This window comes from Sminthopsis crassicaudata, chromosome 3 (genome assembly GCF_048593235.1).
Source record: "Sminthopsis crassicaudata isolate SCR6 chromosome 3, ASM4859323v1, whole genome shotgun sequence".
Classification (NCBI taxonomy): domain Eukaryota; kingdom Metazoa; phylum Chordata; class Mammalia; order Dasyuromorphia; family Dasyuridae; genus Sminthopsis; species Sminthopsis crassicaudata.
Window position 1 is genome coordinate 385960199 of NC_133619.1, and position 24786 is coordinate 385984984.

General features: G+C 33.3%; 1 protein-coding gene across 3 annotated transcripts in view; it reads left to right on the forward strand.

Moving 5' to 3' along the window:
* ARHGAP15 (Rho GTPase activating protein 15) overlaps window positions 1–24786 on the forward strand; it is an 818431-nt gene that overhangs the window by 549762 nt on the left and 243883 nt on the right. For all 3 annotated transcript variants that reach the window (XM_074302035.1, XM_074302034.1, XM_074302036.1), the window contains one exon: window positions 10225–10302. In XM_074302035.1, coding sequence (XP_074158136.1) covers window positions 10225–10302 — 78 coding nt within the window. The remainder of the gene's footprint in view (window positions 1–10224; window positions 10303–24786) is intronic.

Sequence of the window (24786 nt, forward strand, 5' to 3'; positions counted from 1 at the left end):
TGGTCTGTATAAAACAGTACTCTTTCTGAAGTACAAACCCAATCAATCAACAAGCATTTATTAAATGTCCAGGAACTCTGCAAAGAGCTTGGGAGGCAAAGATAGAAAGTGAAATAATTTGTGCTCCACGAGAGACTCTCGAAGAATAGTAAACTCTAATGAAATATAAGATTTCATTAATGAATAGAGGACTATTTTGTTTGCTTGTTTTCCCAGAAAGAAACTTATATGGGTACACAAATTTGCCCATAATTTACAATAACACTTGATAATGCTGGTGACATAATCAATTCATAGGAACATGAAGAATGGATCCCTGGTGTTGGTAGACCCATCAGATTACCATTTTCCCCCCTTTCATACTTGTGTCCCTTTACAACAATGATAATTTTATATAGTATTTGTCTACAAACTAGATTGTTTTGTCCAACACAATAATTCTACCAGCAATATACTTATTAGGCCAAGTCATTGGTCAACATATCTCTGATTGTTCCTAGTTCTCTCTCACTTCCTTTTATATTTATCTCATCCATAACCAAAATCCTTCCACTTAATTTCTGCTCTGATATATCATTATGAATTAATGATCATAGAATCATGGATCTTGAGCTACAAGGGACCTCAGAGATCATCTATAGTAACTTTCCTCTATCTTCCCCCATCTTACAGATGAGAACTGAGTTGTTAGAAACTATGGTAATAAAGCAACTTTTTAAAAATCCTACAAACTAAAGATTCTGAATATAGGCTTCACCAACCTAAAGTCAGAAAGGACCATTCATCACTAAGTTAACCACAGTGATGAACTTTTTGACCACCTCAATTTTCAAAGACTTTCTCTCTTGTTGTCTGTAAATTGGTGTCAGAAAGAACTGGGTTCAATTCTTTTCTCTGGCATACTCTGAATGTATGGCTTTGGGCAATTCTTCTGACCAATAGATGCCCTCAGGAATTCTCTCTATTATCATAATTTACAGCAACAAAGGGCACTTCTGTACCAGAAGTTTTCTAGGGCTACATAGATTGTGAACTTTTTTTTAGGAAAAAGGAAACAACACAATAAGAAAAGTCTGTCTCAGTTTGGATTCTATTGCATTGTCACATAGAGAAAAATAATTATTCTTACAAACAATCCATGTGGCTCTGAGCCACACCCATTTCCCATAATGATTATTCTTGAAGAATAGCCATCTCATAGGAAATTATCAGACGTGCAATAACTAAAATAGAACAGGCATACAGAAACAGCACAAATACCAAGAAAATGGGGAGAGAAATCAAATTAGAAACTGTTTTTTTAATGATATCCTACACTCCAAGCCTTAGGATTTAAAGTGTGTGAACAGATAAGTTGGCAATGATAGCTTGGAAACAGTAATGTCAATTTGGAGTGGGGAATAGGTCTGAATACCGAATACCATTCACTTCATATTTAGCTCTGAACTGGAATGGGACTTTGTGAAAGACTATGAAAAAAATGTGCAACAGCTTCTTTGGGACTAGTCTGTGGGTGTTCCTGTCCTCACTAGTTCTAGCCAGGGGTAAAAGCCAAAAGGCCAAAGAATTGGGAGAATGGCAGTTGCGGTAGCAGTCCTCTGAGGAATTAGGAATCACCATAAATCTCAGGAGAGAGACTCGTTGCAAAATTCCCAGCCCACATTTGCAGACTCAAGAGATTCTGGTAAATTTTCTTTCATGTCACAGCAACAAATAGGACCTTTCTGGGTGTTTCTCAACTAGACCTCGATCCATATCTTTGAAGGTTAGCCTATTATCAATGTAACCAAATGAATGCTACCTAATACATGATTTGGGACTATTTTTAACAAGCTCATCTGCATTGTTTAAAAAAAAAAAAAACTTTTTTGGCAAATAAACTAGTCAACTCTGGATACAGTCCTTGTCTCTTAGATTTCTTTTTGGAAAGTTTCTAAGATTTATGGTGGGAATTATTCATGACAGCTGCATTCTTTCCATTGAGCTTAGACCACCATTTGGTCTAATAATTCCTAATTGTGTGTCCATCCTATTCTAACCTTCAGAAGAAAGGGAGTACAATTATTAATTTTTTTAATTCATAAGAGCAAAACCTAGTGATTTCTGTCAGTGATAAAGACTATTTTGAAACACAATATAGCTAGCTTCTGAAAAAAAAAAAAAAAAAAACAACAAATTCCATTATAGTGCATGTAGTAGTTGTAGTTGTCCCTCTCTGTTTCTGTCTCTTTCTCTGTGTGTATCTCTCTGTGTCTCTGTCTCTGTTTCTATCTCTCTTTGTCTCTGTCTCTCTATCTCTCCCTCTTTCTCTCAGTCTCATTCTCTTTCTCTGTCTTTTTTCTTTTTCTCTCCACTCTCTCTCATCAAACAGGAAACTTAAAATGCCTGAGTTTCATCATGTTCCGAAATATTTTTAGCCTACCCAACAGAAACGCTGATAGCATTTGCAATCATGTTGTTTTCTTGAAAGAGGTGCCTCTCAAAGTGATTTTCTCCAAACTTCACAGAAGCACAACATGGAGCCTTGAAGACATTGCTCATTTTAAAATAATACTTGGTCTAATTATATTTCCAAAATAAGTAGTCTCAAATCCAGCTAGGATAATGTGGTCATGAAAAGGATGTCCAAATCCACCAATTTACATTGGTTTGGTTTGGCTTGACTTTCAAAGTTCTTGGAGCCGAAAGTGGATGGCACGTGAACACTGTAATTGGTGTAATATTCTCAGCATTTTGGGGTTGGCCATGTTGTATGCCATCCAAGGGAGTGCTAATCAAACCTCAAGACTGGACCTATATAAATTTATAACAGTTGCAATTCACTGATATTTTCCAGATCATTTTATGAGTTGTAATGCTCTCCATTTTAATATGTGGTTTGTCATCTTCACCTGATTTAGATAATTTTAAAAGTATGACATCAAGAGAACCCAAGACATTTTAGTATTAGAGATACTAATGTCAAAGACTGTTATCAGACACAAGATAAGTGGTGCTGAGATTCTTGAATCCAAAAGGTTTGGGAACTGTGTCAACTTAGATACACAAACTGAATTGAATGTGTTTTTGCTTTACTCCTTACTTTCTTGTTTCGATCTGAAACCACTCAGCAATATTTCTTAGTGTAATTGTGTGTTACAACCACAAGAGCTGCACAGTTCAGAATTACCCACAATGTCTCCATTTGCCCCTTTTATTCAAAGAGAAAGTTGAATTATTAATTTAGGATAAGGTTACATTGCTTCAACAGTATAGTAATATCCAGTTGATCATATGGTGTCTATCCAACCTATGGCAAGGTGCCAACCATTCTTGATTACTGATCCTTTTTTTAAAATTTCTTTTATATAAATGTTCTTCTGATATACCTTTTAAAGCCAAAAAAGGGTCTACCTAAAATATTACAGTATTTTCTGCTTTACATTTTGAAGATCCCTGACATAATAAAGTAGAAGGAAAACTCAAGGAAGAAATAAAAAACATAATGTTTGTTGTTGTTGTTGTTTTTGCTTTGGTATTTTTTTGTTTTTGTTTTTGTTTTGTTTTGTTATTGGCAAGGCTATTGAGATTAAGTAACTTGCCCAGGATCACAGTTAGTAAGTATCAAGTGTCAATATGGAATCCAGGACTTCCTGACTTCAGGACTGATATTCTATCCACTGCATCATCTAGTTACCTCAGAAAATGTTACATATGTGACCAAATTGGTTTTAAAAAAAAGATAATTTTAAAAATACATGAATAGAAGTGATAATATCTGAGATAATTTTGATGGGGAAATACAAATTCTCTAATTTCACCAAATAGAGTCCTCTCACATTTTTATACAATGATATAAAAGAATGAAAATCCTGCATCATTTTTTAAAATCTAAAATAGATCAGATTATGTGACTCTCTTCAAAATTCTTTAGTGCTTCCCCATTTCCTCAGAGATCAAGTACAAACTCTTCATCCTGGCATTTACTCTGAAGTTCTCTGCAAATTGGCAACAAGGTACCTTTATCATGCTCTTTATGAAACCTTTCTAATTTTCCTCTCCAAGGCATTAGTGTTTCTTTTATCTCCTTAAATTAATCTATTTATCTCTATATGTTATACCCTAGGAGAACTTAAGTTTCTTAAGGAGAGAAATGGTTTTACTTTTGTTATTACAGCTCCTGTATTTAGTATAGTATTTTGCATTTAGTTGGTACTTAATAAATGTTTATTTGATTGGATTCATTTGGAACTCCCACAGGGCAAGGAACTAATATAGTCAATTGGCCAAATACTTGGACATATGGAGGTCATTTGGATGTCTGTTAATCATATGGTGCTTCTGTCCTACACACCCAAATCCCGGTCCAGTTGAATAGATTTACCCTGGGAACATTTATTCTAAAAACTGAACCAATTCCAAAGGAACATGGATTTCCCCAAAATTCAGCTCAAAAGTGGCTTCTGTAGCTTTCCATTCTCCCCACCATTGCAGTGCTGACATTAGAGATATATTGTGAATATTTATTCTACTTCCTACTAGGTTAGGGCAATACTAAAATAAAATTTTAAAGAAAAATTTATTTGTAATTTACTCATATCTACCCTGGGTCAAATTCTGATTCTCAGTCTTCAAATACATTATTCTTACTAATCAGTCAGTGAATACAAAAGGCAAATGCATCCATCAATCAACAAGCATTTTTTAAGCACTTATGTGCCAGGTACTATTCTTTGTGCTGGGAATATTTAAAATCCAAAAGTGAGATACAATGTCTGCTCTTACAAAGTTTATATTCTACTACAGATGGGAGAAAGGAGAGGCAATATATGGATATATAGAATATTCCAAATAAGTAAATACAGGATACATGTAAAAATATAAAGCAATTATGGATAAGGATCACTAGAAATTATGAAAAACAAGAAAAGCCTTTTGAAGAAAAGGTATTTGGTCTAAATGTTGAAAGGTGCTATAGGTAAAAAAACTAAGGTGAGGAGGGAGTTTATCCCACACATGGGAAACAGCTTAGGTACAGAAACATAAAATATATGTGAAGAACAGCAAGTGAGGTGGTTTGGTTGGAACATATAGTCTGTGTGTGGGAACAGTGTGTAACAGAACTGGAAAAAAAAGTCTGGAGTAAGATTATAATTGCAAAATATGTTTGTATTTAGTAAAGAAAAACTAGGTTATGAATATAGATGTGACTGTGTGTCTATGTGTACACCTAGTATGTGTGCATGACTAAAAATGATATATTACTTCCTGCAAAACATATAAACAAATAGAAAATAATTATCTTTCTACTTTTACCTCAAATCTAAAAGCCAAATATTATTTTGAATACTATCAATAACATCCTACTTTATTCTTTTTTCTTTATTGTAATGCTTATGAAGTGGCCCCTTACCTTTCTAAATATGTCCATATTGCAACATCCATATCTCCTCTGAGAATTTGCCATTTTAATTATCTCTTCTTTTTTTATCTCTCTTGACTCTTTCTGTGTCTAATTTCCAATCCCTCTTTATCTACTGACTCTTGTCCAATCCATTTAACATATCTAAATGTCCTTAATCTTTAAAAACAAATAAACAAACAAAAAACAAAAACAAAAAAGTTTAAAAAAATTGTAAAAAAAACCTTCATTGTAATCCTTAAATTCTTCATGTTTCTTTCTTTTTCACAATATAATAGACATTTATACTCATAGCTTCTATTTCCTCATTCTATCCACTCACTTTTATACTCATTGAAAGTTTTAACCCATCATTCAACTGAAATAATAAGTTAACTTTTCCCTTCTCTTCTCATCATTACTTATCTTTCTGTAGCTTTTGGCACTATTGACCATCCTATCCTGAAGGCTAATCTTTTTTCCTTTTTGATTTTTTATGACTGCTTTTTTTCTGTTTCTACTCCTACCTTATCTACTTCTACTCAATTTTTGTTGTTGTTGTTAGATAATCATCCATGTTACTTATGTGTAAATGTGTCATAAGGTTCTTTCCTGGGGTCTCCTCTTTTTTACATTCTTTCTCAGATGTCTCATCAATTCCCATGAGCTACATTATTATCTCCATTCAGGTGGTCCCCAAATCTCTCTATGTAGTCATTATATTTTTGCTGAATATCAATCCCCTATTTATTAACAGCCTATTGAAAATCTCTACTTAGATATCCCACAGGTTTCTCATATTCAATAAAACAGAATTCATTATTTCTATCCTTAAACTCACCCTTCCTCCCAATTTTCATGCTGGCTGTCTCTCATGGTTATCATATTTTCAGTTCTCTGAGTTTTCAACCTTAGAATTATACTCTATTCTTCACTTTCCCTCTCTTCCTACTCCATTTCCAAAGAGTCATGAAGACCTCTTTATTCCACTTCCTCATTCTTGCTTACATTCATCCCTTTTTGACACTCACATAATTATTATTCTACTTTAGACCTTTATTTTTTCTTGCCTAAACTCTAGCAAAATCTCTAAAGGAATTTTCCTCGTTCAAAGTTTTCTCTTTCCAAAACTATACACTATTTTGATAGCAAATAGTAATTCTATTTAAAAAAGGAAAACCAAACAAAAAAACAAACAAGTTTACAATGTTTACAAGTTTATCCTGCTATTGCTTCTAGGATCCAATACAACGTCTTTTTTCTTTGACATTGAAAGTCCTTCCCAATTTTTTTCCAAACTATATTTCCTAAGTGATTTCACATAAATTTTCCCACTCTAGCCAATACAAAATTCTAGGAAAATTCCAGGATGTTCTTCCTTCATGACAAATCTCCCACCTTAATGCCACCCATGCCTATCATGCTCCTTTTCCTCATCTCTTTTTCTTAGACACTCTACCTCCGTTCAAGGCTCAGCTCATGCTTTGTACTTACTTTGTAAATCTTCATTTGTGGAATATAAACCTAGGAGTAAGTAAGCTTATTCAGGATAAAGACCTTTTAATTTTTCTTTTTATATTACATATGACTAAGAAAATACCTTTTCCATTATAGGCACATCAAAATTAGTATATTTTTTCTTGCTTTATATAATTACCCTTTGCCATATGATTAAAAATGCAAACTTGTCAAAATTCAAATATAATTTCATTTAGAAATATTCCTCTAATTTATTTTATAATGTTTCGGCCCAGTCTTGTGACCTTGTCACTGACAAAGTATCTTGAACATGATAGATATTCAGTGCTTGAATTGAAATTTAACATATTTACTAAAAAAAAATCAGATTTATTTACATTGAAAACCAGGATAATGAATAAATTTGGTAACTGGTCTCTGCTACGGCCTTTCGTTAATATGTTGTATTGTTCTCTACCTCTTGGTATCCCTTGCCCCATTCAAGTTTTAGCCCATGTACCATCACATAGAGTTAGTTCTTCCTTGATCCCTTCACTTCCTCTAATAATGGTATTCTCCTTTGAACTATATTTACATCATTTATATTTTATATTTATTTTTGGTGTACATATTGAGTCTGAGATGTGGGGATTATATAGGAAGGAATAGCACCTTGTAAGGGAGGGCTGCTAAGCCTTTTTAAGGACTGCTTATCTATCTTTGGTATTCTTTCATCCAACTCTTATCTATGGCTCCAAGAAGTTGTAGCATGCACATCTCACCATACAGGCTAAAACAGATTAAAAAGTAACTGACAGACCTCAAACTTTTTAGTGAATTAGGGGGATATCTCCCCAAATATGTGAAGACTCCTTCCCCTACCCAGTGGAATGGGTAGATGAAAACAATTTGTTCCAATGGCCACAAAAATGGCTGAAGCAGGCTCTGTGCAGTACTTAGAGTTGATCAAACGTCAAAAACCAAGGACATCTATTGCATTCTGTGCCATCGTCAGTAGTTTTGACTGTTGTCTTGCCACTGGGTTCTGATGAGTCTGGAAGAAAGAATGAGGCTGACAACTTTGTGCAACTCTGTCTCACTTAAATTTAGTTCATATATTGTAGTGGGTGGAGTTTTGGAGAAGTATATTTGAAAGAAGTATACTTGAAACAAGGTGTTAACTCAATGGAATTGATGAGACAATGGTTATCTAATTTACATATACTCAGTACTTAGTATGGTGATGTAATGGTTCTACAGATGATATACTTGTAATAGGATATTTAAACTGAGGACAAAGTCACAATATACAAGTCAAGACATCAAACATAATGTCACTGGAAAAGAAGGATCAATAACAACAATATGCAGCTTCCTCTCTCTAGAATATAAATTCTCTGAATACAGAGACTCTTCATTTTTGTCTTCATATCCCTAACACCCAATACAGTTCTTTACATAGGACCTTATAAATTCTTGTTTGCTAGAATTAAAAGTAGATAAACAATTAATGCAATCTATATTCAAACATACATGGGATTCTTTATATCCCATGTTTTCAGACCCAATTTTTGGACCATAAGAAAACTGTCATGTCATATTCTTTTAGAGTCACAATATAAATTAAGGAGCTAAGGTCTTAGGGCAAATATGATGAAATGAAGAGCAAATTTCAACTTTCATCTGCAATAATTATTAGCTAATTCTTTAATAGAATCATGTTTCTTTATCTATAGACAATAGGTAATACCTATGTGTTTATATTGGCAGCAATTTACTATATTCGTTATTCCTATCTATCAGTAATAAATATTATGTTTCTATTTACCAGTAAATTATATATTCATTTCATTTCCTTGTAGGAACCTAGCCTCATCAATATCTTCACAGAGTTACCATTCTCAGGAAGATACAGGGTCTATCATATAATAAAATATAAAAAGCCTGCATATTAGTACCACATATAAACTCTGACTTCACCAATTTGTTGTTGCTCAGTTATTTCTCAGACATTCTTTGGGAAAACATTTGGTATTTTTTTGGCAAGGATACTGGAATGATTTGCAAATTCCTTCTCTACTTCATTTTATAAAAGAGGAAACTAAGGCAAATAAGGTTAAATGATTCTCAGGATTGCACACAGATAGAAGCCCAATTTGAATTCAGGTCTTTCTGATTTCAGGACTGGTGTTCTTTCCAATGCATCACCTAGCTGCCTTCAATAATAGTTATATCTTAACATTATCCCAAGTGGATCTTTAGTTACAACTTATACCAGAAGTGGGAATCCATGTTTTAAACATTCTATGAGGTATTTTAGCTACTTATGTCATAGCCTGATACCAAAATAATTTGCAAGTAATAATATATTAATCAACAAAATGTGTCAAATAATAAACTTGCAGGAGTATGGAGATATTTATGCCATACTAGATAATATTTCATGGCAAAGAAAGGCTTTGTCAACTGAATTCTAAATTGCTTGTAGCTAGGAGAAACAAGCTCCACTAAGAGATTATTCCTGTGAAATCTGAACTCTGTTATTTGTGTTACACATGCTATAAGGGATGTTAGTGTTTGAATATGACTTTCCTCCTGCGTTCCTCAGTCTCTTTGATTGCTTAGTAATAGACATATTAGCTTGGGGATTATAGGTATGAGAAAGCTGATTTTTAAAGTATACTGCTATGTGAAATTCACCTGTTTTTTAATTATCAGGGATCAATTCTCAAGTCATCTAAAATTAATATCCACCTTCTTCATGAGTTTTTTTTTTTTTGGGGGGTGGGGGTAAGTACACAGGAGTACTAAATGTTTTTAACATCCTAGATCACCACATTAAATATATGGAATAGAATTTCCAATTTGTGTCTTCAAATATCTAGACCATCATCTGCTCTTGCTATCTTTGTATAACCCTTGGGTTATTTTGGCTTTCCACAAGAGGGCATAACACGCATATGCCTGGCAGCCCTGGTTTGATTGTAAATCCCTGACTGAATTCTAGGTTTCTTCTATGGAAGAGTTGTGGTTAGCATGTTCACCCTAACTCCATACTGTCTACTACTATCCTGAGTATCTATTAAACATTCATATCAATTAATGATGAAATGCCAAAAACAATTCTGGAAAAAAATAAAATTAAATTAAGATTATCTTATTTGAGTTTTACACATATTTCTATTTTGCTATTATTGCAGTCAGAGCTAAAATCTCATAATTTATTACTTTTCCTCTGAAAGGGAGGAGATTTTTGATAGAAATTCATTGTACGATTCCTCCTCACATTCATTAAGATATATTTTTTCATTGTTGTTTTCCTGTCACTCACTCCTTATAGCAAGTGCTTACATGAACCCGTATGAAATATGCACCTCTGTTTCCAGGTCTGGATGTTGATGGAATATATCGAGTTAGTGGCAATCTGGCAACAATACAGAAGCTACGATTTATTGTCAATCAAGGTAAGTGATTCCTTCCCCTCAGTCATTTTTTTTTAGTGCTCTTCCATCACTAACTATATTTCAGACTCTGCTATATGCAGTAGATATAGGTTGATGAGTTGAAGGGAAAGAAAGAGAAAAGTTGAAGAAGTACGAAGAATTATTAACCAGAGAAGGAAAGAATAATGGGGTGGGGGTGGGCCAGAGTAGTAGAGATCTAAAAATGGAAGGTAAATAAGAATATAGATCAACTGGTGGTGACCAAAAAAATAAAAAATAAATAAAACAACAACAACCAAAAAAACCCATGGATAATGAATAGAATAAAACAATCCTGAGAGGAGGAGAAATAAAAAGAGAGAAAAGGATCATATTTTTAAAGCAGAAGAAAATAACAAATATTTTAAAATTATATTTCTTTTCATTTTTATCAAATGTATGGGATTCTCTGTTGTGTAGTTCTATCTTTTTAAACTATGGTTCTACTTATCAGAAGTCAAAGAGTTGATAACTTTCTATGATTGTCTATTGGTAGTAGTAAGGAAACATAAATGTACCTAAAAGTATGCTGAGCACAAAACTCAAATATATTGCTTTCAGATCCAGAATATAATCCAAACATAAATCTAATTAAAATTCGCAATAAACATAAGTCAGAGAATCTAGACCTCTTTTTTTTTTTCTTCCCATTCTCCCTTCCAAGGATATTCAGCAAGTTAGAACTAAAACCTTGATGGAGCAAAACAGAATAATGGTCTTTTAGATACTGACCACATTTGGTGATTATAGGAATACTAGAGGAAGAGAATTAATGGATGAAGATAACATTTCAGTTGGATGATTATTGTAAACATTATAGAGAGTCTTGCTTCTAGACAGAGAAAAACAGGAAGGGTATATAAATGAGAGATCATTATCACTGGACATATATAATGGATAAGATCTATTCTTGAGAGTTTAGAAATGTTGGAATCTTAAAGAAATTGTAAAGCAATCTAATCTAGGAGAACTACTGTTTCGCCTCTAAATATGTTATGTGTATATCATTTGTTCTTAGCTTACCTTTTTGTGTTGTTGTTACCAAAAGGAGTTTCTGAGTCACTATTTATTAATAAGGAGTTTATCAGAGTATTCTAGTGTATTCTATTAATAGTATATTCTATTAAACCAGTGTTAGAAGGAATATCCTGTATTGTCTGTCATGTCTTTCCAGTGGACAAAGGCTATGATGAGTCTAAATATGAAAATAAAAAACAACTAATATTTTTTCAGTATTTGCTTGGGGTGAGTGCACGTTCAGGTAGAAATCCCTCCCCCATACCTGAGACCTTGAATTTTGCAGGGAGGAAATTTCAGGAGGTAGGGTTTGTGAATGGAAGTGCTGGAAAGATGTGGAAGAAAAAACTGTTGCTTATGAGACTTTTATTTGACTCTATAGCTTCTCCATGGCATCTTCTTTTTTTAGATCTACTCTTTAAAATGGGCTTCTTAGCATTTTGCAGGCTTTAAAAGTTACTACCATTTCTAATATCAATATAAACCTCTGAGTATATGTTAAACTTTATGAGCCTTTTATCTTTTTTTAAAGATTAAATTTAAGTTTTTCAATTAACAAAAATTTATGTTTTCTCCCCTCCTCTCCTCATGGACAGTGGGAAAGGGGCCTTTGTAACAAATATGAATAGTCTATCAAAGTACCAAAATATCAAAATTCCCACATTGAACACAAACACATGAACACACACACGAACACACACACACACACACACACACACACACACACACACACACACACACACTTCTGTACCCTAAGTGTCTCATCTCTCTTTCAGAAGGTGAGTAAAAATCTGTAGTTAAGAGTTGCTCAAAGATTCAGAGCTCTTAAGGCTTTCAGAGTTGTTTGCCTCTACAATGATGTTGTTTATATGGTTCTCCTGATTCTGCTTCCTTTGCTCTGTGCCAGTTCATTCAAATGTTCCCAGAATTCCCTGAAACCACCTCTTTCATCATTTCTTCCAGCATACTAGTATAATATTCCTTTACATTTATATCTTTTGTCTTTAACAAGTTGTTAAAGAGAGTGACAGAGAAGTGTTGCAGTTTAAAAGAACGAGATCTACATTTAAAAGAACTGCCTTTGAATCAGGATTGCTATTTACTGTTTATGTAGATTTATAAAAATAATTAACATTTAAATCTAAATGATTTGAAGATCCCCTAATAAGTTTAAATTCTATGGCCATCACCAAATTTGTTCATATTGGCTCAATTTGAGTAAGCGAATTCTCAGGGGGAAAAAATATGAACTGGGCCCGGCTTAATTTTTGTTCCTTTTTCAATTAGCTAAAATCATTCCTGCAATATATTTTGTGCTGGAAGTATATCCTGATTGGGATTCTAGACAGCTGGGCAACACATTTTTCCTACAGAAAAGAAATCTGAAAACAGAAGCAGCACTAGAAACAAACACTAGTTGCATTTCCTGCCTTAAAAAATATGCTTAACAGTATGAAAAGGCAAAAAAAAAAAAAAAAAAAAAAAAATCATCTGCAATGAAAATACGAAATCTGTCCATCTCATCTTTTGTAATCTAAACTTCACCATCCTCTAAGGCTTTGTAATTCCTCATGTTTTCATGAGATTTGACAACATAAAGCTGGACAGAAAGCCTTCATTGGTATCTGGTAGCACAGAATTGTCAGTAAACTATCTGGTTTATAGAACTGTCAGAACAGAACACAGAATACAAATAATGCTACATTTAGACTTTTGACACTCTTAACTATGTCCAAGTTTTTATAAAAATGACTTTGGATTAGGTGGTCAAAGGATAGTATACATAGCCAATTCTCAATTATCAGTGATCAGATAATCTTTTTAATGAATCACTTACAGGAGACCTGTAACCTCCTCCCTTATGTCACCCATCTGGGTCCTAGTCTACTGACAGCAGAACCAAACCAGGAGGGCAGTCAAGGCTGGGCTCAGAAAATGTTGCATTGTCTAAGCATATGGTTGTGTGTATGTGCATGCATGCATGTATGGGTGTGTGGGTGGGTGTGTTGGGACTGAGAGGGTCCTAAGAAGATGAAATAACAAACCATGTGAAAGTGCTTTGAAAAGCATAAAATACTATACCAATTAATAGTGTTAATTATTAATATAATTATTCACAAATGAAATTTGAATGATTATATATTTTTTAACATCAAAACTTATTTTCTACTCCAACCATTAATCAGGATAATTGGAATTTGGTTATATGTTAAGATGAATATGATTCACTCTATTTTGACTCATAATTTTCTTTCATCTTCTTCACTGTTATAATCCCTCAGTAATTTTAAATATACCCACAAGTCCACATTTAACTTGTTTCATTGTTCTAAAAAATCTAAACACATCATTTGTAAATTGGGTATTTTGATTAATGCATCTAGATCTATATTTCAATCAAATGGGATTTTCTTATTATGTGAGTTAAATGTACAGTGTACAAATGGAAAAAATCCATCCCAGTGACAACAATATTTATTGAATGCTTGCAAAATGAGAAAATCTGCATTTAATATATGTCTTACATATTCTACCTACCCTTTTATTACTAGTGGACTGACTGAATTCTGCTCATTAGTGATGGTAAATAATACTGTCTTGGTAGCATGGCAGGAAAATGGAACAAGGGATAGAATGAAGAATCTGGAATCAGGAAAATTCATCTTCCAAAATTCAGATTTGGTCTTAGGTACTTACTAGCTATGTTACTCTGAACAAGTCTCTTTGCCTCAGTCTCCTCCTCTGTAAAATGAACTGGAGAAGGAAGAGGCAAACCACTTGAGTATCATTGTAAAGAAAAAAGTAAATGGCATCACAAAGAGTTGGAAATGACTAGACAACAAACTTTAGTTATGTTTGTTCGCCCTTAAGGAAAAGAACAAAAATTTCTTGTAGACTTTCTGGAGAGAAAAGTGGCTATTGATCTAATATTAATCTTTAACCTTGGAAGACCATAGATTCAATAGCCACCTTTAAAATATACATACTATGTGACCTGTATAAATCAAATAGTACTCTAGTAGGCAGTTAATACAATAAACTGGCCTGGGGAAAGAGAATGTATTTACATTGATAGAGCGTTTCCTCACCTGAGAGTTTGTTTTATTGATGAAATCACAAATCAGGTGTCAATCCATATCCTTTCTATCACATATGAGGGCCCAAGCTGTAAGTGGACAGGACCTGAAAGAATATGACTGGAAAGATTATAGAATTAGAAGCAGAAGGAACCTCAGAAATCAGCTAGTTTAAATTCTTCATTTTACAGGTTAAGAAATTGAGATCCAGAAAAGTTAAATGATTTCCTCAAGGTCACACAGTTTTATATAATAAATCTGGAATCTGAACCCCAGCCTTTGACTCCAAAGTCAAAATTCTTTCCACTATGCTATTTCCCTTCAGAGTATGTTTAGTGGGTTACATCAAAACAGATTTCTCCACTTCTCTGCATATTTTTAGAACAGGTGAGGAATAGATCTTATTAGAAATTTGGGCAGTTTTCTTCATGTATAAGGGAAGACTTTGTGATACCCTTAAATATCAGGGTGGGGGAAAGTATACATCTCCCATCCTCTATATACCCATGGAAAGAATGAATTGTGTTTGTATGTATATGTTTAAACAAAGGAGGAAAATGTCATTCTTTCAATTTTTTGTTATTGCATAGTTTAGATATCTTTGTTCACACAATTCCCAGTGGAATAGAAGTAAAAAAAAAACAAAAAACTATTAGTTTAAATAGATGATATCACTTGTTTTGATCACACTGAGAATTTGCACTCATCCGTGCAAATCAACTATCTGAGGTCCTATTTTGTGTTATCATCTGTACCTAAACTGTATTTCTATAGATTGGACCTTAGAGCAAAGCAAAGCATTAACTTTAGTAGCTGTCTCTGTGCTGTTATTATCTACAGCATCAGAAATTGAATAAAAGGGAAAACCGAGAAAGGATGTGAACAATTGGCAGTTTCATCATGAAATAAGCTATTGGATGAAGCAAGGGAAGATCTGGAGAAGGATTTTCGAACCTAGAGTGCTGTTTTTATAAAACAACCCCCAGATCAAGTTCATTCATTTTTCTATTAAGTGAATTTATTTTGGACTCTTATTATTTTTTTAAAGCAAGGTATCTTCTTAAGCTGACTTTGCTCTGGCCACCAACAGTAACAACAACAAAACAAACCATGTTATTTGCTTTATCCTATTCCTCAGGGTGCTTTTTTTTTTTTTTTTTTTTTTTTTTTTTTTTTTTTGGTAAGGCCAACCATTGATATTACACCTTTTTGACTTCCTCATGACAAGATTATCTTTTAACAATGATTTATTTTTCCCATTAAAAGCTGAAAAGATCACTTAATCATAAGAGAGCCAGACTATATAACATCTTTCAGGGCTTTGGAAACTTTGCTAGCCCTCATTTTTCAGCTCCATTGAATCAGTGAGTTAGGAGTTCCAGGGCCTGTTGCTGACAACACTTTACTTTGTTTTCAGGACTTTAAGAAAATACCTTCTCACTACTGAAAGATGCTGTCCATAGAGGTCAAACTAGTAATGGCTCTTCTGTCTTTTGCATGTATGTTTTGCATATATGTTTGAGCTAGAGTTGCAACAGCTTATGTTTAGCTCATTTAAGCCCCTTAAAGTCACAGTGCCTAGAAGTAGCATTGAAAGAGCCCTAGGCTTCAAGGTAAAAAGTAAGTTCAGTTCTCACCTGCGATACATATTATCATCTGTAACCATGAGCACCTGTGAGCTTTAATTTATTTATGTCTAAAATGGCAAAAAAAATATTTGAGGTTTCTGCCTCACAGAATCATTGTAAGGCTCAAATGAGATATATTTTGTGAAGTACTTTGAAAACATGAAAATGCTATCTATATAAATGTTTAGTACTATTAGTTCCTATTTCATGGCCAATCCACAAAGCACACATTTCTGACCTGATACAAATTTCAACCAAAGAACAGAATGTATTACTCTATCAGCAAACATTTATTAATTGCCACACATTCCACTTAATATATAAATACAAAAAATAAAGTCATCTCCACTTAAAAGGACTAACATTCTATTGTTGAGACAACATATATATGTATGTATATGTTTACAAAATACAGAAAACACAAAATTAATACAAGGTAATTAGAGTAAGAGATTCTAGCATTGACGGGAAGAAGAAAGACTTCATGCAGAGGACATTTGAGCTAATGTTGGAAGAAAAAGAGGGATTCTAGAAGGTTGAAGTGATGAGCAAGAAATAGTCAACTTGGAGATGAGGAATGTAGCTTTCTGTTCCATGTGTGAGGAACACAGATAAGGTTAGTTTTGCTAGACTGTAAAGTGTGGGAAGGGAAATAATGTACAATCATACCAGAAAAAGTCATGTCATAAAGGACTTTAAAATACAAATGAATAAGATTATATTTTATCCAGAGACAGGAGCCACTGAAGTTTATTGAAGAGGGGACCAATATGGTCACAACCAACTTTAAGGAAAATCATTTCAGTATCTATTTGGAAATAGATTGACATGGAGAGAGACTTGAGATAGAAAGGTCAAGTAGGGGGCCAATGCAAACTGAGGCAAGAGATAAAGAGAGCCTGGAAAGGAGTTAGTGCTTATGTAAGTAGAAACAAAGGGGGTCAGATTCGAAAAATGTAGTGGCAATGACAAGGTTTGTCAATTGATTTGACATGAAGGAGTAAAATTTAAAAGCTGAGTTTACTGTCAAAGTAACGAACCAGGGGAAGAGGAGAAATAGTGAGATGCCTTTGACAGAAATAAGGAAATTTGGAAAAGGGATGGTTTTTGAGGTAAAGATATTGAGATCGTTTGGAATAGTTTAAGTTTGAGATATCTCCAGGGTATCTAGTTTTCAAATATCCAATAAGTAGCCAGTAATGTGGGACTGTGATTCAGAGGGGACATTGGAGATGGATATGTGTGTGTGTATAAAATATGTATATGATTAATATATATTAATTATATGCATAGTAATCATATACATAGAGATTATAGTGGAAGAAGAGAACTTATAGAAACATATAGTTAGAGGACATGAAATAAATGATGAATCAATCAGGATACTGAGGAGTGGTAAGAGAGGTTGAAGGTTTCTCTCTTCATCTTTCAAGCTGGTTCATCTCTCATTTTGATTTTTTAAATTAATGCAAATAACATGTGATTCCCAAAAATGCATAGAGTTAAAGTGGAAAATATGGTAACACTGAACAGTGTTTATAGTCCTTTCCCATTCTAATCAGTTATAGAATTCATGACAAACTGACCTTCATTTTACTTCTTTTTTTTCTGCATCCCTGAAACAGCAATTACTAGCACATTTTACTAAATGAGCTAAATGAACCTCTCCCCTTCTCTTTGGCCTCCAGAATGACTGTAATCCCCCTTTCCAGAATACCTGGTGTTTGTGCAGCTGGTAAAGATATTGACCTTATGTTAGGGAATTACCTTAGCAATCCCTAGAGGAGGAACTTAAATTTCAACCAAGAAGCTGATGGAAATGTGCAGATTACCCAATTGCAAAAGAGACTATTTCAGAGTTTTTAATATAGTCTTAAGGAAAAGAGCTTTCTCCAAAAATTGAAAATCACCATAAGTATTTGATATATACAAAACCTATGATGTTTCTTAAGTTCAGGAAACTGATTTCTGTTTGACATAATGACATTTTTCTTTAAGGATTTCAATTCTCCTGACCAACATTAATTTCTTCTCCATCCTGCATCAAAAGTTAAACATAAAGAACAAGGGAATAGATTAAATAGCAAAGGAATATAAGTTAACTAATCAGAAGATTGTAATAATAGATCTAGTTGCTAAATTAAGAAAGGGTTACCAATATGAATGAATACAATTTATTTTTCTACATATGTCAAAGTTCACAAGCTAACATTAACTCTGTCCCTTGGCTAAGGGCAATATTACAAAAAATAATCTACATACAACTTCAAAATTAGAATTTGGAGCAAGTTAGTAATATAGCCAATACCACTGGCAGTATTTCTCAAAATTGAAAGAATTTTCAAATTGCATATACTCTTTTAGCAACTTTGAAAGGAAAAGGAATCTTACTAAAAATGTTATTATTAATGATCAGAAATTTGTCTATTTTCATGATGTTGGAGTATTTCCTGTGGAGAGGAGAGTTATTCATACAATATAATCAAAACTGCAGCAACCTGATAATGATATCTTAGGAACTAAGATCTAAAAATGGAAGATACCTCTGAAGACTTATTGTTTGACTGTCTCATTTTTTAAAATGAGAAAACTAAGTTATAGAGAGATTAAGTCATTGGCTGAAGGCCATACTGGTAGCAAATATCAGAAGAAAGACTTGAACCTGGATTCTATGACTTTCAGAACCAGTGGTAGGTCTCTGTTCAGATTCTACCTTTGGGTGAAAATACCTTCCTATGAACACTATATAGTAATTACGTTCCCTTAAATGACTCAACATGTCATGTAATAATAGCCTATTTAGATTTAAAGATAAATGTCATACCTCATGCTTAAAAAAGAGGTTTTTTAGTTATAATTTATTAAATTTAAAATAATAGTCTAGTTATAACTAATAATAACTAGCATGTATAAACCACTTTACGGTTTGCAAAGCATTTTAAAAGTGTAACTCATTTGATTCTCATAATGAGTTATGAGGACTCCTTTGAGGTAGGTATACCTTTTATAGGTATACCTTTGAGGTATACCTTTTATAGTTGAGGAAACTGAGACAGAGTGGTTAATAGACTTTCTCACAAGAAAATATTCAAACTTAATTCTTCCTGACTCATGTCCCATGCTCTATCCACTACATCATTTTACTGCCTAAAAGAAACCAAACAAGGATACGACTCACTCTGATCCATAAATTATATTTTGTACTGATTCATGACATGTCACAGCCCAGTATGATCCAGGAAGATCTAGCTATTCAGATCTTCCAGAACAGAAGACCATCTTATATGAAACAGTTTTATATACAGAAGAATAAAAAGAGTTTGGTACCCTATACAGTTTCATCAACATTAAGCAGTAGAATTATCAAATTCCAAGAATATTTGGCTATATCTATAGTACTTAGTCACCTAATATAGACAGAAGTATCTTCTAAGGCCAGAATTTAGGGAGTGTTAGGAAGAGTCATATAAATGTTGGAAGAGAGGGTAATGGCAATTTAAGATCCCTGTTAATCTGTAAGGATGGTATTTTGGTGGTATATCTTTCTTTACAAAAGAAGTTATTGTTTCCAATAATTACAAATGTGGTGTTTTACATATATATATGTATATATATATATATGTATGTGTATATGTATATGTATATGTATATGTATATGTATATATATATATATGTATATGTATATGTATATATATGTATGTAATCAGCTTTCCCCTAAACCCCCAAAGAAGCCAGTTTTTCTTGTAAACATTTCCTAAGTATGTAATTTGGGAAGGAAAAAGGGATTCTTATTATCAATGTACTTCATAAATACCCAAATCTCTTTTGGATAAAGAACTTCTCTATTTCTCTGAAGTCTGAAGATCTAGACAAGGACAGCTTTTTGACATTTTGACAGCAGGGTCCATGAAGGAAACGAGATATCTGGTGCCATTGAAACCCTTTTCTAAATTTTTTTATCTGGGATATAATGGAAAGAGGGATAATAGCAGGGACTGCCCTTTGAAATATCTGAAATAGACTGATTTACTAGTGCCAGTTCCCAATCTATTGAAACCCTAGCATTAGAACACAAGGTGAAGCCAATGATTTAAAAAAAATTAGTGAGAATTCAGAGAATATTTGGAAGATGTATATGAACACATGAATAGTAAATAAAACAATATCAGGGAAAAATAAACATGATTAAACAATGTAAACAAAAAGAGTATAGTGAAATCAAATGCTATCTAGTTAGAAAGATCAAGTTTAGCCCAATCCTTCTCTCTTCTGCTTCATAGCAGAAATGGGAAACTGACAGAATAGAGTTATCACCTGTACTATTACTAGATAATGTTCAGCCTTTGCTGAAATGTTATTTTTGCTTTTCCTCCTTTTTTATTTTTATAAAATGTATAGTTTGCTGAGGCAGAGAAAGAAATGAGATATATTCAGAGATATATAAAGAGATTAAAAATGTCAAAAATAAATTTTTTTTCAATTTTTTTAAATTTTTATTTTATTTTATAATTATAACATTTTTTTGACAGTACATATGCATGGGTAATTTTTTACAACATTATCCCTTGCACTTACTTCTATTCATATTTTTTTCCCTTCCTCCCCCAACCCCCTCCCCCAGATGGCAAGCAATCTTATATATGTTAAATATATTACAGTATATTCTAGATACAATATATGTGTGTAGAACCAAATTTTTTGTTGCACAGGAAGAATTGGATTCAGAAGGTAAAAATAACAGTTTACATTCATTTCCCAGTGTTCCTTTTCTGGATGTAGCTGGTTCTGTCCATCATTAATCAATTGGAATTGGATTAGCTCTTCTCTATGTTGAAGAAATCCACTTCCATCAGCATACATCCTCGTACAGTATCATTGTTGAAGTGTATAATGATCTTCTGGTTCTGCCGTTTCACTCAGCATCAGTTGATGTAAGTCTCTCCAAGCCTCTCTGTATTTCTCCTGTTTGTCATTTCTTATAGAACAATAATATTCCATAACATTCATATACCATAGTTTACCCAACCATTCTCCAATTGATGGACATCCATTCATCTTCCAGCTTCTAGCCACTATGAAAAGGGCTGCCACAAACATTTTGGCACATACAGGACCCTTTCCCTTCTCTAGTAGTTCCTTGGGGTATAAGCCCAGTAGTAGTATGGCTGGGTCAAAGAGTATGCACATTTTGATAACTTTTTGGGCATAATTCCAGATTGCTCTCCAGAATGGTTGGATTCTTTCACAACTCCACCAACAATGCATCAGTGTCCCAGTTTTCCCACAGCCCCTCCAACATTCATCATTATTTGTTCCTGTCATCTTAGCCAATCTGACAGGTGTGTAATGATACCTCAGAGTTGTCTTAATTTGCATTTCTCTGATCAATAGTGATTTGGAACACTCTTTCATATGAGAGGAAATAGTTTGAATTTCATCATCTGAAAATTGTCTGTTCATATCCTTTGACCATTTATCAATTGGAGAATGGCTTGATTTCTTATAAATTAAAGTCAATTCTCTGTATATTTTGGAGATGAGGCCTTTATCAGAACCTTTAACTGTAAAAAATTTTTCCCAATTTGTTACTTCCCTTCTAATCTTGTTTGCATTAGTTTTGTTTGTGCAGAAACTTTTTAATTTGGTGTAATCAAAATGTTCTATTTTGTGATCAATAATGGTCTCTAGTTCTCCCTTAGACACAAACTCCTTCCTCCTCCACAAGTCTGAGAGGTAAACCATCCCAACCTCTAATTTATTTATGATTTCGTTCTTTATGCCTAAACCTTGGACCCATTTTGATCTAATCTTAGTATGTGGTGTTAAATGTGGGTCCATGCCTAGTTTCTGCCATACTAATTTCCAGTTTTCCCAGCAGTTTTTGTCAAATAATGAATTCTTATCCCAAAATTTGGGATCTTTGGGTTTGTCAAAGATTAGATTGCTATTTTTATTCACTATCTTGCCCTGTGAACCTAACCTATGCCACTGATCAACTAGTCTATTTCTTAGCCAATACCAAATGGTTTTGGTGACTGTTGCTTTACAATATAGCTTTAAATCAGGTACACTTAGACCACTTTCCTCTGACTTTTTTTTCATTAGTTCCCTTGCAATTCTCGACCTTTTATTATTCCATATGAATTTTGTTGTTATTTTTTCTAGGTCATTAAAATAGTTTCTTGGGAGTCTGATTGGTATAGCACTAAATAAATAGATTAGTTTGGAGAGTATTGTCATCTTTATTATATTCGCTCGGCCTATCCAAGAACACTGAATGTCTTTCCAATTATTTAAATCTGACTTTATTTTTGTGGCAAGTGTTTTGTAATTTTGCTCATATAATTCCTGACTCTCCTTTGGTAGATATATTCCCAAATATTTTATACTATCGACTGTTATTTTGAATGGAATTTCTCTTTGTATCTCTTGCTGTTGGATTGTGTTGGTAATGTATAAAAATCCTGAGGATTTATGTGGATTTATTTTGTATCCTGCGACTTTGCTAAAATTCTGAATTATTTCTAATAGCTTTTTAGCAGAGTCTTTGGGGTTCTCTAAGTATACCATCATGTCATCTGCGAAAAGTGACAATTTGATTTCTTCATTTCCTACTCTAATTCCTTGGATCTCTTTCTCGGCTCTTATTGCCAAGGCTAGAGTTTCTAGTACTATATTGAATAGTAATGGTGATAGTGGGCAACCTTGTTTCACTCCTGATCTTACAGGGAAAGGTTCTAGTTTATCACCATTACATATGATGTTTACTGAAGGTTTTAAATATATGCTCCTTATTATTTTAAGGAATAGTCCATTTATTCCTATACTCTCAAGCATTTTTAGTAGGAATGGATGTTGGATTTTATCAAATACTTTTTCTGCATCTATTGAGATGATCATATGTTTTTTTATTAATTTGATTATTAATATGGTCAATTATACTAATAGTTTTCCTAATATTAAACCAGCCCTGCATTCCTGGTATAAATCCCACTTGGTCATAGTGTATTATCCTGGGGATGATTTTCTGAAGTCTATTTGCTAATATTTTATTTAAGATTTTAGCATCAATATTCATTAAGGAAATTGGTCTATAGTTTTCTTTCTCAGTTTTCGATCTACCTGGTTTAGGTATCAGTACCATGTCTGTGTCATGGAAGGAATTTGGTAGGACTCCTTCAATCCCTATTTTTTCAAATAGTTTACATAGCATTGGAGTTAGTTGTTCTTTAAATGTTTGGTAGAATTCACCTGTAAATCCATCTGGTCCTGGGGACTTTTTCTTAGGAAGTTGGTTAATAGTTTGGTCTATTTCTTTTTCTGAGATGGGACTATTTAGACTACTTACTTCTTCCTCTGTTAATCTGGGCAAGCTATATTTTTGAAGGTATTCTTCCATTTCATTTAAGTTATCGAATTTATCGGCATAAAGTTGAGCGAAGTAGCTCCTAACTATTGTTCTAATTTCCTCTTCATTAGTGGTGAGTTTACCCTTTTCATTTTCAAGACTATCAATTTGCTTTTTCTCTTTCCTTTTTTTAATCAGGTTTACTAAGGGTTTGTCTATTTTGTTGGTTTTTTCATAAAACCAACTCTTAGTTTTATTAATTAATTCAATAGTATTTTTACTTTCAATTTTATTAATCTCACCTTTTATTTTTTGAATTTCAAGTTTTGTGTTTGTCTGGGGGTTTTTAATTTGTTCCTTTTCTAGCAATTTTAGTTGTAAGCCCAATTCATTGGCCCTCTCTTTCTCTATTTTATGCAAGTAGGCCTGTAGAGATATAAAACTTCCCCTTATTATTGCTTTGGCTGTATCCCACACATTTTGGTATGATGTCTCATTATTGTCATTTTCGTGGGTGAAGTTATTAATTATGTCTATGATTTGCTGTTTTACCTAATCATTCTTTAGTATAAGATTATTTAGTTTCCAATTATTTTTTGGTCTATTTTCTCCTGGCTTTTTATTAAATGTTATTTTGATTGCACTGTGGTCTGAAAAGGATGCATTTACTATTTCTGCCTTCCTGCATTTGATTTTGAGGTTTTTATGCCCTAGTATATGATCAATTTTTGTATAGGTTCCTTGAACTGCTGAGAAGAAAGTATATTCCTTTCTGTCTCCATTTAGCTTTCGCCAAAGATCTATCATATCAAACTTTTCTAGTATTCTATTTACCTCTTTGACTTCTTTCTTATTTATTTTGTGGTTTGATTTATCTAATTCTGAGAGTGCAAGGTTGAGATCTTCCGCTATTATAGTTTTGCTATCTATTTCCTCTTGCAGCTCTCTTAATTTTTCTTTTAAGAATTTAGATGCTGCACCACTTGGTGCATATATGTTTAATATTGATACTGCTTCATTATTGATGCTGCCCTTTAGCAGGATATAATGCCCTTCCTTATCTCTTTTAATTAGATCAATTTTTGTTTTTGCTTGATCTGAGATGAGGATGGCTACTCCTGCTTTTTTGGTTTTGCCTGAGGCATAATAGATTCTGCTCCACCCTTTTACTTTTAGTTTGAATGTCTCACCCTGTTTCAAGTGTGTTTCCTGTAAACAACATATAGTAGGATCAAAAATAAATTTCACCTCCACCTGTACCTGAGTAGGTGTCCTTAAGGCATTTCCTATCTTCTGAACCTCCTCCATCAATTTTGCCTTCCTGGGTAGAGGGAGGAAGAGGAGTGGGAAGGGCAGTGACATCATCACCACCACCATACAGAATGCCCATCCCTAT